The sequence below is a fragment of the Convolutriloba macropyga genome, chromosome 2 (assembly GCF_964194025.1).
Source record: "Convolutriloba macropyga chromosome 2, txConMacr16.3, whole genome shotgun sequence".
Taxonomy (NCBI): Eukaryota; Metazoa; Xenacoelomorpha; order Acoela; family Convolutidae; genus Convolutriloba; species Convolutriloba macropyga.
Genome location: NC_134469.1, coordinates 51458009 through 51479059, shown reverse-complemented (window position 1 = coordinate 51479059; position 21051 = coordinate 51458009). Strand labels below are relative to the sequence as shown.

At 36.1% G+C, this 21051-nt stretch overlaps 1 protein-coding gene across 1 annotated transcript; it reads left to right on the top strand.

Moving 5' to 3' along the window:
* Positions 1 to 214: 214 nt before the first annotated feature.
* On the top strand, positions 215 to 20803 carry LOC142358747 (chymotrypsin-like protease CTRL-1). Its single transcript, XM_075410307.1, has 5 exons — positions 215 to 790; positions 5382 to 5472; positions 5589 to 5818; positions 19251 to 19396; positions 20370 to 20803. Exons 1-5 carry the CDS (start codon positions 502 to 504, stop codon positions 20547 to 20549), a joined length of 936 nt encoding a protein of 311 aa, XP_075266422.1. The 5' UTR covers positions 215 to 501; the 3' UTR covers positions 20550 to 20803.
* The last annotated feature ends 248 nt before the right edge of the window (positions 20804 to 21051 follow it).

Here is a 21051-nt window from a genome sequence, read left to right as displayed (position 1 = left end):
TCACGAGAATATTGGGAAGAAGAAACTACTTTGCCTTCAATTTAAATGTATTCTTGTATTATTCTGGCAAGATTTTTAAATTCTGGCAATTCCGCCAAATTAGTTCTTAACCTTTAAAACGGAAGTGAGAACCTGGGACTAAACTACGGATATGAGTTCTTACTATCATTTGAATCGGAAATTAAGCTATAAACCTCCAATCTACCCAATACTTCATTTGCAGACAGTTTTTTTGCGCCCAATTATCATCGAATCGAAAAATTGAGATTCTTAGTTTACGGTGAAATTTAGTGAACTGGTTACCACGAGCCATGGAATGATCAAAAATGTGAAATCAGTGTCCACAAATTGTAGACTTTGACAAGTGTTAAAGAAGTAAGTATCGTACCACAGGTTGCTTGAAACCTTGTTTTATTGTATGGATTTGTTTGGAATTAGGCTCATTGTTCAAACATTTCCTTGGCCTGTCAAATTTGAGAACAAATTCTATAAATATCAGCTATGAAGCTTTCGTTGACCTCTGCTTTGATTATAGCATCGTTAAACTTATGCATATTTTTTATTCCTGTATCGTATAGTCATATTTGGACCGATCGAAAAAATGAAAGTGTTGGGAAATCAAATTTAACTGCAGATATTAATCAGCTGATAATAAACGGTTTCAAGAGTCCATGGCGTCCTTTCTATGTAAAGGTGCGACTGCTTGGATCCGGGGGTCTGTTTTGCGGGGGAGCAATTATAGACAGTTCATGGGTGCTTACTGCTGCTCACTGTGTGAACAGGTATCCTGGTATGTATTTCGAAACAATTTTTCAATAATTGAAAGTGTAAACTGATCTTGGTCATGCTCAACAGAAGGGTGTTTTTACAAAATCAAACTTCAAATTTAAAAATACATCACAATTAAAATCTAACTGTAAACTAAAAAAAATTCAGTATCTTAGCTCAACTGTTATCTTTTCGTAAGTCTGGTCCGCTTCGAGAGACGACAACTGATTTTCAACAACTGAGTTTATTACGATATGTTTTTTTCTATAAGCTTGTATGGTTGTTAAATAAAAGCTTACAAAGGTGTGGTTTATCATCAAAGTTAAGTGTGGCACGCTGAAATATATAGACATGTCTTTTAGAGCTATTGTGATTTGAGCTAAATAACAAGGGAAAGGGTTGGGGTTTAAACTGTTACGAGGCGTTTAATTCAACTAAATCAAAATATTCAAAGTTCCTCAAACACGGCGGATTGCTCAAATACGCTTTAGCACGAATAAGTCCTGCAAATTTCCAGGAAATTTAAATTAACTGCTTTAAAAAATATAAGTATTTCAGCAAAGTAACGAAAAATAGCCTGACCAGGCTTGCCTTCAATGAAGGTAAAAGTTTCAGGAGCAAACAGTTGCCAAAAACAGTTTTAAATGGTCTGAGAATGGTGGCAGTTGTAATGACGCTCTGCTCCTGCAACCACACAGAAACCCGAATCAATATTCACCAAACAACAAAATTAGTTGATATTGACGAAAAACAGCAAAGTCGGAAAGCTTATTAAATGTTTTTTCTCTGTTCAATCCCGTTCAACAGTGACTCTGGTCAACAATATACTTCTTAAAGCAATAATTTTGATCGGGGATTTTCTGAGTAAATAAACCTGTTTACCGAGTCAGATTGAATACGGGCAGTTATTGTGATATTGAAATCAATTAAAACTAGAGTTGAAAATTATAAATTTAGCTTTTTATGACAAAGTATTTAGTTCAACACTGACCTCGAGTTTATGATCGTCACCCGTATACCTATTTATAAGAATTATCTGGTAAATAATTTATTAAGAATAAATGCGTCAGAAACGCTGTGATGTGAACCGTTTAATTAGGAAACAAAAAACAAACGAAATTCTAAAATTTAATCATTCCACATAAACCTCTATAATAACTTAAGCCAACAAGGCACAATTTGTGTTAAGGTGTTATATGGTTGTAACAATCCAATTTGATAAAAAGTACTTTTCCAATATGAAAGAAAATTTAGTAAGACTTGAATTCGCTTTGATGACAAAACATTTGCTTAGTAAAAGAGATCCATTCGGTTCATTTTTTAGCCAGACAGTTAGTTAGGTCTGACATGCGAATTGGAAAGTGAAGATTTAGAGGTATCAAGAGTGAGTTGACAATTTTGGCAGTTTTTTTTCTTTTGACTTGTTTTTATTCAGATAGATTTTTTTTCATAAGTCGATGACAGTCGGATTCACATTAACAGTCAACCACAGTTTTGAAACCGGGATTTTAGCGCAGTTTCTTTCGCAGCATACTAGCAAAACTCATTTTGCTCCTCAATAAAGTGTAATAGGGGAGTAACGTTAATTAGAGCTCGGTAACTTTTGAGAAATGGAAACTGAGGATTTAGAGGTATCACGAGTGAGATGACAATTTTGGCAGTTTTTTTGTTTTGACTTGTTTTTATTCAGATAGATTTTTTTCATAAGTCGAAGACAGTCGGATTCACATTAACAGTCAACCACAGTTTTGAAACCGGGATTTTAGCGCAGTTTTTTTCGCAGCATACTAGCAAAACTCATTTTGCTCCTCAATAAAGTGTAATAGGGGAGTAACGTTAATTAGAGCTCGGTAACTTTTGAGAAATAGAAACTGAGGATTTAGAGGTATCACGAGTGAGATGACAATTTTGGCAGTTTTTTTTGTTTTAGTTCGGTCTTGTTCAGGTAGATTTTTTTCATAAATCGATGACAGTCAGATTCGTCTTAATAGTTAAACGCAGTTTTGAGACAGTGATTTTAGCTCAGTTAATCTTCACAGCATAGTAGCAAAACTCCTTTAGCTCCTCAGTAAGGTTTAATAGTGGAGTAACGTTAATTAGAGCTCGGTAATTTTTGAGAAAAAGCGTTAATTTTGATTTTTATCATGCATAAAAAGTAGCATTGGTTCTTACTATAGTTCTCCTCGCACTTATTCCGAATTCCCCAAACCACGACGGATAACTCAATTACTCTTTAACATAAATATGTCATCCGACGTTCCAGGAACCTTAAAAATTGACTGCTCTAAGAAAATAAAAGTATTCCTGCAAAGTAACATAAAACATCCTGACAGGGTTGACTTCAATGAAGGTAAAAATTTTAGGAGCAAACAGTATCCAAAAACAGTCTTTAATGGTCTGATAATGGAGACACTTGTGACAACGCTCTGCTCCTGCAACCACACAGAACCCAGAATCAATATTCATCAAACAAACAAAATTAGTTGATTTTGACAAAAAAAAGCATAGTCAGAAAGGTTATTAAAAGTTTTTCTATTTTCGGTCCCCTTCTACAGTGACTCTGGTCATCAGTATTTTCTTAAAGCAATAATTTTAATCGGGGATTTTCCGACTAATTAAAACTGTTTACGGAGTCAGATTGAATACGGTCAATCATTGTGTTATTGAAATCAATTAAAATTAGAGTTGAAAATGATCAATTTAACTTTTTTTTTACAAAATGCCTAGTATAACACCGACCTTGGATATAGGATCGTCAATAGTATACCTCTTTATAAGATTTATCTGTTGAATAATTTAATAAGAATTAACGGGTCAGAATCTTTGTGATGAGAATAGTTTATTAAGAAAACTAAAAAGAAACGAATTTCTAAAATTTGATCATTGCACATCAACCTGGATAATAACTTCAACCAACAAGGGAAAACTTGCGTTAGGGTGTAATTTGTAACAATCCAACTTGATAAAAAGTGCTTTTCTGATATGAAATAAAATTTAGTAAAACTTGAAATCGCTTTGATGACTAAACATTTGCTTAGCAGAAAAAGATCCATTCGGTTCAATTTTCAGCCAGACAATTAGTTAGGCCTGACTTGCGAATTGGAAAGTGTGGGTTAAGAGGTATTACGTGTGAGCTGACATTTTTGGAAGTTTTTTTTGTTTCGGCTTAGTCTTATCCAGGTACATTATTTTTCATAAATCGACGATAGTCGGATTTGCCTGAACAATTAAACGCAGTTATTTTATCTCAGTTATTCGTCGCTGCGTTGTGTTATTCGTCGCTGCAAAATTCCTAAATAAAGAGAAATAGTGAACTAACGCCTGTCCATTATTTTTTGAAAAACACAGTCAATCTGGATTTTATTTAGGCAAGAAATGTAGCACTGGTGTTTACTTTTAGTCTCCTCACAAAAAATGTTTTTTTTTGTAGATGACCAAAAATAATGTCAATTTTTTTGTCACCATTGATAGTGCCAACCATTAGATTAGGTTAGGAACACTAGAGGTGAGAAATTGCAATTGTAGGCATCCGCAATAAGACTTTCTATATATCAAATCACCGCGCCCTCTGCGTCAGATAGTGGAACCCTTATAAGAGGGGGCTGCATGCTGGTAAGATACTTGATTGGCTAGAACAAACATACTTAATTCTGAAGGATGAATCAAGTAGTTAAATTTTGGTCTGCACCAAACCTTATCCTGATTCTGAGGTTTTTACCGATTGGAAGTATAGGCCAAAAATTTCTCACTTTCCACCATACCTGTTGATTTGTTAAGAAAGCTTTAAAAAGTTTGGCTCGGTTCCTGATCTCGAAAATTTCAAAGCAATCAAGGAACACGGCACATAGAAATAACAAAAAATAAACAGATTTTATCAAGGGCGTTTGCATAAATTATCTAGAAATGTGAACAAGATGATCCTGTTCTTCTTTGCCGAATAAAGTGTAGCAGGTTTGTGAAGTTACACTTGCTTCCGAAAAATTGAAGTGTGAAACTTAAATCAGAGAATTAGGTTATGGCATTTTGAATTGGAGAAACTTTATCCTAAAACTTCTAGTTATACAATTTAATGCGTGTGAACCACTGTCTGGATTTGATGTCAGCTAAGTTCAGTCTTGCTTAGGGCACCGTTTTGAGAGGTAGAAAACTAGACTTGCTGTCTCTTTCAGTCTTTCATAAGTCTCATTGTTTTTATTGAACGACGTTTTTGGTATCTCTGCTCATTTGGTGTAATTAAAATGAGTTTTTCTCGAAATCGATGTTTATAGGGTTTGTCTAGTTTGTCTAGGGTGATTAAAATTTATGGAGGCTCCTCTGTGACAGAGTAAGGAATCTTATTAGGAAATCTAATTATAGCGCAAATAGTCAAATCTGTTAGACAAAAAATATTAGCTGTGCTAATTTTTAACAGCTATCCGTTGATGGTGAGAGCTATCCGTTGTTAATAATTCCTTTTCAGATGACAAATAAGGCTATCTATGTTCCCGCATCTTGAAAGCAATTCGGCGGACCTCAGTCGGTTGCAATAGCTATTGTGCATAAAAAACAAACAGCAAAAAACAAAAACTAATGATAAAATATAACTGGAAGATAATAAATGTTTTCCCTTTTAGTTGAAGACGTAATTATCGTGGTGAAGGACTTTGAAAATGACAAGGCCGACGCATTTCTACACTCGGTGACCAAAATTGTGATCCATAAAGAGTAAGTGGTAAATTATTGACCGATTAGAAAAAAAATAATTAGAATTCATTTTTTCAAACTTAATTCATTAATTTTCTCTGAAAGAAGTGTCTGAGAAAAATTTTGCATGGTTACAGCTTTCAAATGGGCACCAAGCCCCTCAATGATCTTGCAGTTTTGCAATTGTCCACTTCAATCAGAGGCAGGCACAGAATAATCCCCCTTTGCAAGAACGAGATGTTCGAGGGCACCCGACTGGCCACTTGTGGAATGGGTTCTACCTCCACCACTGCACCAATTAACAGCAGAGCAGACCTGCCAAAGATGCTGGTTGAACTACTACTTACCGAAACCAAATATCAACCAGGTCTTGTTTGAGCCGAGGGGGGAGGGGGGGGGATGTTGCTCATACTTATGGAATACTCTATAGAAAGCTAATAACATTATTGGACTCAATAATATAGAAAACCGGGAAACAGGACTGCTGTCCATCTTTCTCAAGTTTTTAATTTAACCTTTAATATAATATAGCATTATATGGCTTACAGTCGTAATGAAATACTTGAGAGAGTGTAATGGGAACAGTTTAAACTTTGGAGAATTTGATAACAATTGGCAACTAGAAGGGCCATAAGAGCAGATTGTAAAGACATGACAGAAGAGAGATCTTTTTGTAAAATAGAGAAGCTGCCACAAAATTTATCCACCACAAGAACAACTCAATGACACGTAGCATTAAATGAAGCAAAATTACGTCAATGCTATATACCTTTTTTTGATGCCAAGAACAAAGATGTTTGAATCATATCGATAATTTTTTTGCGATTTATATAAAAGTGAACTCATGAGCATAAGAACTATATACAACCATGAATTGCAGAGACTAGAAACTTACACTCAAAGACCATTTGCCTCGTAATTGTCCAGTTCAGCTGCTGCAGTAACTCACGCGGGTTTAGCACCCAGAGCATTGGGCCTCGCGCAACCAATTGAAATGAGACACAAGTATATTACTTTTTAATAATAACTCAAAACAGTGGGCATTGCAGTGGGCACAAGTATATTAGTGGTTTCGGTCTTTCCAATCTTTGTGTGCACAGTGAAGAACGATGAAAGTTAACCTTTTAATTGTAGGTTAAAGAAGCTGAAATAAATATGCATGACAAAGAACAACAAAAACTTATGAAACCAGTACGCTTGTTAATCAGAGCTGGCTCCACAGTTCAATAATCCGTCAATTATATTTTGTTTGGTTCCCTAAAAAAGAGGTACAAAAATATTATAAATAAAGAGGAACAAAGTTTAACAGTAACTCAAAACACACGTATAGCCATAAGAAAAACTGTAACTGAATTTTGTCTTTTCTGTCGTACAGAAATCGTGTTCTCTATTATCTAGTTGACTTGCTAGGCGAATTGCCAAAATTTGTTGTTCCAATTTTCTTGTGTAATCGCGACGCGAATTCACACTTATCTTTATTGGATGGATTAATTCTATTCGCTGACAAGTTTTCAATGGTATTCGCTCTGCTAATACAGGTTTTACTTTTAGTCAACTGATTCACTTAGCGAATGTCAATTTAATGTAGCTCTTTTAGTCTGAGCGTTTTGCGGAGCGCAATTTGGATAGGAGAGATTCAACTGAAAACTGTATCAGATTTAGCATGAATGAATATCAGAGTTTAATTAAAAATTTGATCATCAATTTGATCATGCAACAACTACAACTAAAATGGAAATTGGCGGCAGAACAGTTTGATAGACAACATGAACAGACACTATATCACAACAGTAGGTAAACAAATTTAAAAAAGCATGAACGACAAGATTTGATCTTCAAATTGGAAGTGAATAAATTTAACAATGGTATTGAACTAGAAAATGAACTAAACTAAAATTAAATAAGATTGATGATTTTAACGCCGCAAAATTATACCATGAAATGCTCATCTATACCACATTTCCCCCGCAGTAAAATAAACAAGACGAAATTTTCTTTATAACAAAAGATTAATAGAATATGTACTGGTTAATATAATGAAACAATAGTGTTTTGTGATGAGTTTATGTTCAATCTGAATCGGAATCAGAAGCGTATTCCGCCTCACGAACCGTCATGCTGTTTTCTGGCCCTTCATAATGGAGGGCGATATAATATTGAGTCGGGTGCGGCTAATTAGGTGAACACGATCCCACTTGAAAATTTGATTGTTATGTATCTTAATTACGAGCAACGGTATTTTTGATTGTGGAGATTATGGATTTGTTCTTTATTTGCTGTTCTTTCAGCATCTGGCGTCTGTTCTGTCGTGATGGTGCGCTGTTTGCCGACAGATTTGGGGGAGCAAGCTTGAGTAGATGCCATAGATTCATCTGATTCGGTTATCGATGGCGATGATCTTCTCCGTTTTTGTGATGGTTGAGCAGTCGTTGTAGCTCTCATATCTGACTTGCGTTTGGGCCGAGGTGGTGGTTCGGCGATTACAATTGAAGTTTGTGAAAGCGTCATCGGCAGCGCGAAATCAGTAGTTGTTTCGGATGGTGGTTTTGGCGGCCCGGTACAGCTATCTCTTTCGGTTTGGTGGGAAATCTCACTCGCAGTGCTCTTGACACATTGGAATGAATAGACGAGACAGAACTTGTATCGTCGTTGATGCGTCTGTGCTTTTTCTTGTCGCTTTTGATTTTCCGCATGTCTATTGATTATTTCGTCTGTGGTTTTCCCCCTTTCGAGTTTTTGGTCCGCGCTCCGCGTAATGTTTCAGGTCTGTTTGTCTTTCGGTTTTGGTGCCGAATTTTGCAAGATCCGAATTCCTAATGGTGACTTTTCTTTCGCCTGACTATTTGATTATGGAAGTATGATCATTGGGTTTGATGACAGATGACCCTGGAGCCATTACTTCATACAACCCGTCTAAACTCTTCTGGGATCTTTTTGATTTGGGCTTCTTTTTGGGCAGTTTGAGTGTCAAGGATGCCTCTGTTCTTGGCACTGGCAATCCAACAATTGGGTGTGACATTGTGCGGGGCTCTTTATCTGGATCCTTTTTGCAACCTTTTCTAACATCTCTACTGATTTTGTCCTGCTGTTTTCCAAATTCAACATCACTTCTCGTCTCCTCATCCCATTGCTCGTCTGATATTAGTTCGTCCTAGCGGACTGTCTCCAGGTCTTATTATTTATTTAATATTGGTTTACTAATTAAAGTATTGGGATTAGGTTCAGTTGAAATATTTCTGAAAGGTGTGTTGGCCTTTCGTCCAAAATGCGCCTCAAATGGTTAAAGATTGATTGTCTTTTGACTGCATAAACAGAGTTGACAAATAACTGAATTTATTGACACTTTCAAACTAAAGTTGTTTTTTGCCGAAATTTTAATACAAGCTAAACGACTCTTGAAAGCTTGTATTAGCCTCTCAACTAAGACAATCGCTCTGTGATCGTGTATTGGAGCTCTAATTATTTATATATTATTTTGATTAAAAAAAGCTTTGTTTGCTGACCGATTTGACATTGTGCTCGATCTAATCTTATCGTACGAGGAATCCCATGCAATAATAAATAGTCTTTAAGAAATTTCAACATGTTTTAGGCATTTAATCTGTCAAATACTTCTGCTGTTGGAAATTTAGAGAAACGGTCTATACATGCAAAAAAATAAACTTCTTGATTTTTTTCAATACAGATTCGTCCACCGAAATCTATTTGAATTTCTTCACTGGGTAATTTACATAATTTTAGTGGTGCCCTTATACTAGAAGGTATGATAGAACTTGGCCGTCGTGGAGAGTGGATCCCGATGCATTAACGGCCATAATGCGTGCACCGCCATGCTTGTCGTCCCCCAACTCCATTACAAGCAGCGGTATTTTTGATTGTAGAAATTATGGATTTGTTCTTTTTTTACTGTTCTGTCATCACCTGGCGTCTCTTCTGTCGTGATGGTGCGCTGTTTGCCGACAGATTTGGGGGAGCAAGTTTGAGTAGATGCCATAGATTCATCTGATTCGGTTATCGATGGCGATGATCTTCTCCGTTTTTGTGATGGTTGAGTAGTCGTTGTAGCTCTCATATCTGACTTGCGTTTGGGCCTAGGTCGTGGTTCGGCGATTACAATTGAAGTTTGTGGAAGCGTCATCGGCAGCGCGAAATCAGTAGTTGTTTCGGATGGTGGTTTTGGCGGCCCGGTACAGCTATCTTTTTTAGTTTGGTGGGCAACCTCACTCGCAGTGCTCTTGACACATTGGAATGAATAGACGAGACACAACTTGTATCGTCGTTGATGCGTCTGTGCTTTTTCTTGTCGCCTTAGATTTTCCGCATGTCTATTGATTATTTCCTCTGTGGTTTTCCCTCTTCGAATTTTTGGTCTGCGCTCCGCGTAATGTTTCAGGTCTGTTTGTCTTTCGGTTTTGGTGCCCAATTTTGCAGAATCCGAATTCCTAATGGTGACTTTTCTTTCGCCTGGCTATTTGATTATGGAAGTATGATCATTGGACTTGATGACAGATGACCCTGGTGCCATTACTTCATACAACCCGTCTAAACTCTTCTGGGATCTCTTCGATTTGGGCTTCTTTTTGGGCAGTTTGAGTGTCAAGGATGCCTCTGTTTTTGGCACTGGCAATCCAACAATTGGGTGTGACATTGTGCGGGGCTCTTTATCTGGATCCTTGTTGCAACGTTTTCTAACATCTCTACTGATTTTGTCCTGCTGTTTTCCAAATTCAACATCACTTCTCGTCAATTATTTGTATATTATTTTGATAAAAAAAGCTTTCTTTGCTGACCGATTTGACATTGTGCTCGATCTAATCTTAACGTACGAGGAATCCCATGCAATAATACACAGTCTTTAAGAAATTTCAAAATGTTTTAGGCATTTAATCTGTCAAATACTTCTGCTATTGGAAATTTAGAGAAACGGTCTATACATGCAAGGAAATAAACTTCTTGATTTTTTTCAATATAGATTCGTCCACCGAAATCTATTTGAATTTCTTCACTGGGTACTTTACAAAATTTTAGTGGTGCCCATATACTAGAAGGTATGATAGAACTTGGCCGTCGTGGAGAGTAGATCCCGATGCATGAACGGCCATTATGCGTTCACCGCCATGCTTGTCGTCCCCCAACTCCCTTACGAGCAGCGGTATTTTTGATTGTAGAAATTATGGATTTGTTTTTTATTTACTGTTCTTTCAGCATCTGGCGTCTCTTTTGTCGTGATGGTGCGCTGTTTTCCGACAAATTTGGGGGAGCAAGTTTGAGTAGATGCCATAGATTCATCTGATTCGGTTATCGATGGCGATGATCTTCTCCGTTTTTGTGATGGTTGAGTAGTCGTTGTAGCTCTCATATCTGACTTGCGTTTGGGCCGAGGTGGTGGTTCGGCGATTACAATTGAAGTTTGTGAAAGCGTCATCGGCAGCGCGAAATCAGTAGTTGTTTCGGATGGTGGTTTTGGCGGCCCGGTACAGCTATCTTTTTCAGTTTGGTGGGTAATCTCACTCGCAGTGCTCTTGACACATTGGAATGAATAGACGAGACACAAATTGTATCGTCGTTGATGCGTCTGTGCTTTTTCTTGTCGCCTTCGATTTTCCCCATGTCTATTGATTATTTCGTCTGTGGTTTTCCCCCTTTCGAATTTTTGGTTTGATGACAGATGACCCTGGAGCCATTACTTCATACAACCCGTCTAAACTCTTCTGGGATCTCTTTGATTTGGGCTTCTTTTTGGGCAGTTTGAGTGTCAAGGATGCCTCTGTTTTTGGCACTGGCAATCCAACAATTGGGTGTGACATTGTGCGGGGCTCTTTATCTGGATCCTTGTTGCAACGTCTTCTAACATCTCTACTGATTTTGTCCTGCTGTTTTCCAAATTCAACATCACTTCTCGTCAAATATTTGTATACTATTTTGATTAAAAAAAGCTTTCTTTGCTGACTGATTTGACATTGTGCTCGATCTAATCTTAACGTCCGAGGAATCCCATGCAATAATACATAGTCTTTAAGAAATTTCAAAATGTTTTAGGCATTTAATCTGTCAAATACTTCTGCTGTTGGAAATTTAGAGAAACGGTCTATACATGCAAGGAAATAAACTTCTTGATTTTTTTTCAGTATAGATTTGTACACCGAAATCCATTTGAATTTCTTCATTGGGTACTTTACATAATTTTAGTGGTGCCCATATACTAGAAGGTAAGATAGAACTGAAATTTTTTGCAATCTTGACACATGGATTACACTTGGCCGTCGTGGAGAGTAGATCCCGATGCATGAACGGCCATAATGCGTGCAGCGCCATGCCTGTCGTCCTCCAACTCCCTTGATGGGTGGCGTGAATGACTTTCACATACGCATTCTTGATGGAGTTGGGAATCGGGATTCGATCGTCCACACAAACACAGCCAATCTTCACATGCAAGTCTTTCCAGTAGCTGTGGATGTATGGACTTATTTGGCTGCAGCGATCCTCGTTCCCGGTATTGACACAATCCCTCAACTCTATAAGTATGGCATATTTCGACGTAACACTGGCTATGAGGGTGCTCGAAAATATCCTCGAGAGTGCAAAGTTGAATTCATGTGGGTACAAGTTGTCACTGGATGGCGTTGTTACATTATTGGTGTCTGATCACAGTGTTGAGGGTGTTACAGGCGCGGATGGTGCTGTTCATGGTCTGACTTCATCAGCAAAGCTAACTTTCGACGATGTTGATTGTTTGATTTGGGATAGCTGTTGCTCATCTGATTGTGACATCAATAATAAAGTTTGGAAGGAGTTAGCAATTTGCTTAAAATTCGAGGAAATTTTGTTCAACTGATCTGTAGAGTGATTAAGGGCTAGAAGCCAGTTTGCAATGTGGGTTGTCTCGTTTATGGTAGAAGAATGACAGCAATTTGGTGTTAATTTGCTAACAATGTTGTCATTATTTGAAATTTCCGAATATTCGCGATTTCGCGGTGCAAATTCACTGCATAATTTGTAGCTGGAATTTAAATTATTTGCCCCGATTTTATAAGTGGATTTCGCGCCGCGAAATCAGTATAATTTTCCCTATTCGGCAAAAAGCGTTTCGCGCTGCGTTTAGTAGCGTCTAATTTAGCAACAAAAAAAGTTTGCCGTAAGGTGAGATATTGACAGCTTTTTGCTGTGGATCACTTGAATTATAATCTTCTGAACTCATTTTCTAACCAAGAAGATGATCGATCCAAAAGTCAAAAGGTAATAGTCGATCAACTAATCGTGTAAAACGACTAATATAGGATTTTTTGGCTCTATTCTCTCCCATTATGGACAATAATGCTCTATGATTCGTTACGAAAGTAAAAGGTTTACCGTAGAGATAATATTTAAAATGTTCAATAGACCAGACTACTCCCAATAGCTCGAGTTCATTTATATTATAACTGTCTCCGACGTAACTCAAGAAACACGAGGCGAATTCCACTCTATGCCAGCCATCTGGAGTTTGTTGCTCTTGTGCGCAACCTAAACGTTTTTGAGATGCGTCACATTTAATCCTTGTTTCAATGTCTGGATTAAAATGCTTCTTTTTCTGTTGCTTCTGCAATTTTCTCTTTAATTGTAATAAAATGATGTTCATGCTCATCGGTCCAAACAATTTTATTATTTTTCTTCAATAATGGTTGAAGTGAGTGGCAAAATTGAGACAAATTAGGTATAAATTTACCTAAGTGTTGAACAGATCCCATAAAAGGTCGCAACTTTTTTTAAGTTTGATAGTGATGTCAGTTTTTGAATTGAATCGGTTGTATTTGATAATGGAGTAATTCCTGACGGCGTGATACGTTGACCGGGCCATTCAATTTGATGTTTTGTGAAAGGTCATTTAGCCAAATTGATGCGATGATTTCTTTGATCGAGTTTAATTAAACATTTTCTCACAAGATCTGAATGATCTTCGATTCGGCCTCTACTCACTAATAATATATCGTCCAGAAAGCAAAATGTATTATTCAGACCGGTTATCATACAATCTAGAACTTTCTGAAAATCGGTCGGCATATCAGTCAACTCATAGAAGCCTGTTTTGAAACGATAAGTGCCTGTCATTTCGCCGCTGACTATATTGATATTGCAATGGCGGTCCAGATCAGCGTGAAGATTAAATTTACTGTATGCGTATTGCAAATATAATGTTGCAAAATAAGCCGTCTTTTGCGGTGCGTTTTACAGTGTTTGAGAAATAGTTTGAATTAGTAAGTATATTTTGTGCATTTGGTATTTGTTCTTGTGAATCGCTTTATTTAGAATTTTAAAATCCAAAGCTATTTTGATTGAGTGATCTTTCTTGACAGTAATGACAATAGGGGAGATAAAAAATGGATCAGAACAGTTGGATAATTTTTCAATATGTCCTTTTCTTAGAAATTTTTTAAATTCAATTTTTACGTTCGGTTGAAAATGAATTGGTGCTTTTCTTCCCTTTTGAATAATTACACAATAATTTTTGTGAAATTTAGAGTTGACTGTGTGGTGTTTAGATTTTTTAAATTCTCGACATTAAGTCTGGAAATTTTTTTGCAAGTGATTGTTTTAACACACAAGGTGTTTCAATTGCATTTACTTCAGTTTTTGGACAAGGCTTTTTTAAATTGTTGTTCCAAGCTGATCGAACAAATCTCGTCCTAAGAGGGATCGAAAACCCTCAGCAAATACTGTTATTTTCGAGTTTGGTATTTTCCAATCGTTACAAATTACTGACTTTTTCAAAGGTTCTAACGTTTCCACAATATCATTTGAGAAAGATTTAAGTTTGAGTTGTTTTTTCTCTGACCACTGTGCTTGAAAGCAGTTAAACCTTATTTGCTCGGAAATTGAAATATTTATTATAGTACACCCAAAGCCAGAATCGAGGAGAAAATGACAGTCTTTTTTGCCAATTGTTATTGTCATGTTTTGCAGACCGATTGGAGTGGGATTAATATGTTCTATCATTGCAACACAATTGTCGTCTGACCAATCGTATTCAGAATTATACTGTTCATTGTGGTGTTTGAAATTCACATTTTGTTTTTCTGATTGTTCTCTGGTCTTTGAATTTTTGACATTATTGTTGCGTTTACTTTGTTGAGAATTTTTAGAAATGTTCTGTTTTCTCCGACATAACTCTGCAAAATGATTGAGCAGACCACAATGATCACATTTCTTACCCAATGCAGGGCAAAGCTGGCGACGCATTCGTTTCCAATTTTGTCCACAACCTCTATTTAGGCCGGTTGATTTGCGATTGAATGCATTTCTGTTTGACTGGTTCACTCCAGCTTTCGCGCCACGAAATTGATAGAAATGTTGTATTACACTCGGTTGCTATTGTTATAGTTGGACGAGATTCTTTGCTGATTTTGGTGGCCGATCTCCATGTTGACAGCAATGTTTAGAGCCAATTTGGGTTCCACTGTGCCTCTTAGAAGTTCGCGTTGTATGTCATCATCAAGCATGTTGGTGATGAAAATGTCCCGAATGGTTACCTCCTACCGGTTTTCGAAGTCACTGTTCTCTGCCAGCTCCTTGAGTACAATATAGAATTGCACCACCCTTTCATCCTTCTGTTCTTTTCGTGAGCAAAAGACAGAGCGATTAAAAGTGATATTTCTAGGCTGAATGAAGGTTAATTCAATAATTTCCCAGAGTTTCAGAGTTCAAAGATCGTAAGTTTTGGCGTGTGGAATTTTCTACGTCAAGAGACGACGTCGTTCAGTTCCGATGCTGACCTAGAGAAAGGAGACACACTTCTAGTCACATAGTGTCCGCGGTGACATTTTAGTTCTCATCGAAGTTTCAACTGATTATTACGAATTTGACGACGATCTCGCTCGCACTGTATGTTCGGTTGCGTCCTCAATAGTCATTTCGTACTTTGGTCCGTGTGGCAATCTAACGTGAGTCGGCTTTGTTTGAGGCAAAATATCTAACGTTATGTTTTCTCTTGCGAGAATTGCTAACTTCACCTGAAATCGCCATTTTTCCCATCGTATCGGTGGGTCAGATGTAGCTCGTTCCCAAAAGGGTTCTATTGAGAGTGAAGTCTTGCAAGATTCGCGGACTGACTGCGTCATGTCGTACAGAAATCGTATTCTCTATTATCTAGTTGATTTGCTGGTCGAATTGCGAAAACTATTTGTTCCAATTTTCTTGTGTATTCACGACGCGAAATCACACTTATCTTTATTGGATGAATTAATACTTTTTAAGGGCTGCGCTAGTGTGATCCTGCTGGATCCGTTCGCGGTCCTCTCTGGGTACAAACAAAACTTACTCACTCCAAGATACTTTTAAAAAAATTCGATTTATCGAACTTTGTTGATCTATTTTGATATAAAATTTTATTGTTTATTTTGTTATCCAGAGGAATTTACTCTCTCTCTCTCTCTCTCTCTCTCTCTCTCTTTTCGCTGACAAGTTTTCAATGGTATTCGCTCTGCCAAAACAGCTTTTACTGTTAGTCTAGTGATTCGCTTAGCGAATATCAATTTAATGTAGCTCTTTTAGTCTGAGCGTTTTGCAGAGCGAATTGCGGATAGAAGAGATTCAACTGACAAATGTATTAGATTTAAGAAGAATGTATATCAGAGTTTAACTAAAGGTTTGATCATCAATTTGATCATGCACGAAATGTTCATCTATAACAAATTTTCTATCAGTTTGTGAGCAACAATTACAACTAAAAAGGAAATTGGCGGCAAAACAGTTTGGTAGACAACATGAACAGACAATATATCAGAACATTAAGTAGATAAATTGAAAAAAGTATGAACGACGAGATTTGATCTTCAAATTTGAAGTGAATAAGTTTAACAATGGAATTGGACTAGAAAATGAGCTGAATAAGAAATAAATAAAAATATTGAATTTAGCACCGCAAAGTGATACCACGAAATGTCCATCTATACCAAATTTTCTATCAATTTGTGAGCAAAATGTCACATACTGCAAATGTAAGGCTTAAGAAGCTGAAAATAGATCCAAGATAACAAACTACAAAAAGTAAGCAACGCTGGTCCGTTTTTGTTTCAATTTTTTGGGACAACTAGCCATGAGCATAGCACTTTAACACAAAAATAAGCTTGTAACACTTCGGTTCAATATAGGAGATCCGTTTACTCGTGCCATAATTGATGCACATTCTTTGCATTTTTCATGGTTAATTTTTTCATGGTAAACTTTTTTCTGAGTAATTTTGTTTTGTTTTTTTTTGCAATTGTTTAAAACGACTGAGTTTTTTAAGCAGCTGCGCAGCGATAGCATTGCCAGTTTTGGTCTCATCAATGGTTTTTGCAATAAAAAGGATTCTGATTTAATTTGGGCCTGTTATGTTTGCGTTTTTTGCATTTTATTCATCTCAGTTGAAAAACAGACAATTCCATCTGAAGATTCAACTTTATGTTGCAATATGGTCTTATGAAACAATTGTGTTTTATGAGTAAAGCTGATGGTTTTCATGGCTCCGACAAACTGTTTTCATAAATTTTCTTTTTATCTTAATTTTTGCCAGCATTTGATGTTCTTATTGTAGTCTTATGACCAGGTATAATTAATCAAAATACTAATTGAGTTTGTAACGAGGTATTTAAAAATTCTCTACTCTCTTATGATTTTAGTTGACACACAAGGGTTTTTTGGTAATTTAACTCAACATATATCCAAAATTCATCATTTGCTTTTGTTATAATAAGTTTTTGGTCAAATTAGCTAATTCGGTAACATTTGAGACCTTTTTGTTGTAATGGAGAAGCAGCAAGAACACGATTTCTTCTGATCTAGTTGTGGGACTCTTAGAATTCAAAAGAAAATTGACTTGAACTGAGGCCCTTTGTATATTTTCTTCAAAGACTTTTGCATTTTTGTTTTTTATGTTAGTTGCAGACCAGAATGATTCCAAATCAAAACTCAATTTTCGGAAGTTCAACAGTTCAAACTTACGTAAAAGAAGAAGCCGATGTACAAACTTTTTTTTCGACGCTCAGCATATGGTTTTTTGCTTCAACACTATTTGCTGAAAATTGATCGTGAATTTTTGAGTTTTGTCTGTGTTCAGTGTTAATGTGTAGTCTTTTGGTTTAATCCCAGTAATTAAATACACAATTGGCTTTCTACCAGTAAAAATTTAAACCATTTACCTTTTTAAAAATCAAAGCCTGAGGTTGTTATGCTTTACGCTTTTAATAAAACTTGTATTTAAAAAAATGAGTTTAATTTGATATTTGCGAATTGAAATCATATTTCTGCAATTTTCCATCGTAGTCTCTGTAAAGAAAAAAATTGCATTTCAAGTGAATCTTACTCATGAATTCATTGCTGTTTTTATTTAAATAATGTCCTTTTGTTGAAACTACGGGTTTTCTTAGATATTTTTATGACAGTTTCCACTTTATGAGATTTTTTGTCGTCTTGTCCGATCATCAAATTAATGGCACTTTAATGAAAAGTTTCATTTCACATTAAAATTGCTGAAATAAGGCGCAATTGATTATATTCAAAGTTTTAAGTGAATGGATTTTGATCTTATAGGCTTGGACACCATTTTCTTGCATAATTAAATTGACTTTTCGATTTCTGTGCGTATATGCTCTTTTTGTAATAGTAATACATTCTGAATAATAAAGACAGCTCTACATTCAAAGTATGAGGTTATAAAAGAAACCAATCAAAGGCTTTAGTTGACAAACAATTGCTTTCATATTTTTGAATTTGATTGTTTTCAATAAGTGTAAACGTATTTTCTAATATCGCCCGTTTTAATTTCTGTCTACTGGTTGATTATTCTCAATAAAGACGGGTCCCATATCTTTCTGCAGAAATTCGGGTCATTTGGATTAGCTTTCTTTTTATCTGATGCTATTTTGACTTTTTCTTTCAGTTTTTCCAAAAAATAATTGATAGGCATTGAGTTTGGGTCGTAAATAATGCTTGTTGTTTTTGATTTTTTTTCATGTTTTGTCTCTTACTCTCCTTGATGTCATTTATCATCGGCTCTGTAATGAGTTATTGTTTCATTTGTATATTGGTTAGAACTCAAAGCGATTTTTTGAATGGATACACCAAAACTTGGTTGAGCGGGTTGCGAACATTATGTGCAAGCACATATTACCGATCTTCCTTGTTGGAATTTGAATTCTTTTGAAAAGAAATTTTGTATAACTATTATACAGGATGCAAAAAAATGGCATCTTGTTTATCACTGTATCCCCGACCAAGCTGCTTTATTGAATTGGTGAAGAGGCTTTTCTGTATGGAGATACGTTTCGAACAATTATCTAATTTTGCAGAAAAGTCAATGTCTTCCTCCCCTGCGAAAGACTGGAAATATGGCCAGTAAAAGGGCGCTAGTTTAATAGGTCCAACCATTTCTGTTCATTTACTTATGAATTTAATTTTTTGTCCGTTAACGACTTTTTCGATGCGCGGTGACTAAAAACTTGCAAAATTGGACCAATTTTTTTTTGCGAAGTTGCACTAAAAATCTTTTTTTTTGTCAATAATAATTCTGGTATTATCTCTGATTTTGTAATACTACAATATCACAAAATAACTACAGTTAATTTAGCAATTTTTAGCGTTGAAACCTCGACCCGGCTAGCAACAACTATTCTGGAATATCTCGCAGTTTTCTCATCGAATTCAAAAAGGCTCGAGAGGTTAATAAATAAACATAAATGCTCTTAACCATTGCAAAGCAGAAACGACAGAATCATTTTTGATAATTTTTTCCGACCAAATCTGTAGCTACTTTTTACGGATTGTTAAGTTGCCGCTTTTTACAGAAAACCCGTCGGAATACAACTGGTGCAGAAAGGACAACATTTGCACTAAACCAGTGTCTGTGGGAGGCAACATTTGCGTGAGAGACGATGGTGGACCGCTCTATATTCTCGAATGTGACATCAACGCACCCGAATGTCTCTATGGCGTAATTATATTCAATATATCTCACTGTTGGATCTGCAATATCATAGAGGAACAAGCCAAAAATCGAAATTCATCTTTCCGATATTTGAAAACTAGACAAGTGAAAAGTGCAGTTGTCAAGATTATTTTTTTGAAATATCGCAATCGGGTCGAATTAGTTGATCAAAATAGGATTTAGAGTAAACAGTCCATCTGCTTGTTGATGAGATTGGGAGCTGGACTTGATATCATGTAAATATTTTGATAGTTATATTATGGACAACATATCCTTAACAAACATTAATAAATGATGAAGTTAGAGAAACTTTGGGACGTTATATGTATTCAAGTACAAAGCATATATTGATATATTGCGTTCATGCAAGATTTTTGCACTCCTCAAGTTTTGAATCAAATTGTATGAGTATTGCAAGATAAAAATCCACTCATCACTTATATAGGGACATACATGTGAGAGATCCAATGGAAAATTCGAACACTTTTTCTCTTTTTCCGGAAAAAAACTAAATCATAAGCGTTGGGTGATACCCAATTGGGCCATTAATTTCCCTGAACAATAGCATTTTCGTTTTTTAATAAATTTTAACGCCCGGCGCTAATAACTTTCCGATTAAAAACCGGGAAAACGCATGAAAACAAACATTATGAGACGTCTGTTTCAACAGACGAACGGCTGAATTTGGTTTTGGCTGAGATCGTTACTCGAGGAAAAGACGTTATTGATAGACTTGTGGCAATTTTGACTTAAAATTGGCGAAAATTTGAAGAGCATGCAGCTTTAGCATCTAGACTACATTAAACGTATCGTAAATACGAACTCTCTCATCAAAACTCACTCATCAGAAGTTCGATTGATGTTCTCAGAGATTTGATTACAAAATCGTCGAATTGTTCAACTTTTGCAAATTAAAACAATTGACATTCGACGAATTTGTGTTCCAAACGCTTCTAAAATTCATTTGTAAATGTTTCAGATTGCAAGCTACTCTACCTCAGATGCTAAAAATCAAGAACAACGCAGCAGGTGTACAACTGGAAGCTACTTTGTGAGTGTGCCCCGATTCCGAAAGTGGATCACAGCAGTCATCGGGTCCGATCTCACTCCCATAAGTTCACCGAATAGGATTCTTGAAGTTCCCCGACCACTCAATTAATCATCACAGCCATTAAAAAAACAAACTCATCAGCTTCCAAGAATATGGCCATCAGATTTTCAGAGCAATGGACTCGGGGTTTAGCTAGAAATTGATTTACACGGGGCGCCCGAACCTTCAAAAATATCTAATTGTTTTGTTTTATAATGAATTGTATTTAAAAAATATTGAGATGTTGGATCCATGTTGTTTTTGAACCCATAGTATTATTTATTTCTATTTAAAACATTAGTAATTCAAAATATTCCCAATTAGCAATTTACTCACAGAAACAACCGTCAACAGACAGACAAAATAGAAAGCAGGCAATCATACGCATATAAAAAAATCCAACTAATCAGATGCATAATATTCAGCAAACACAATCCATACGTTGTCCATAGGATTGCATTCAATGGAATTGATGCTAATATGATTATAAAAGTGCTTTTGTCAAAAATTATAATACGGCTATTGTCAGAATCGAAAAATGAGCAAATTCCGAAGCGAATTCGAGTTGTTG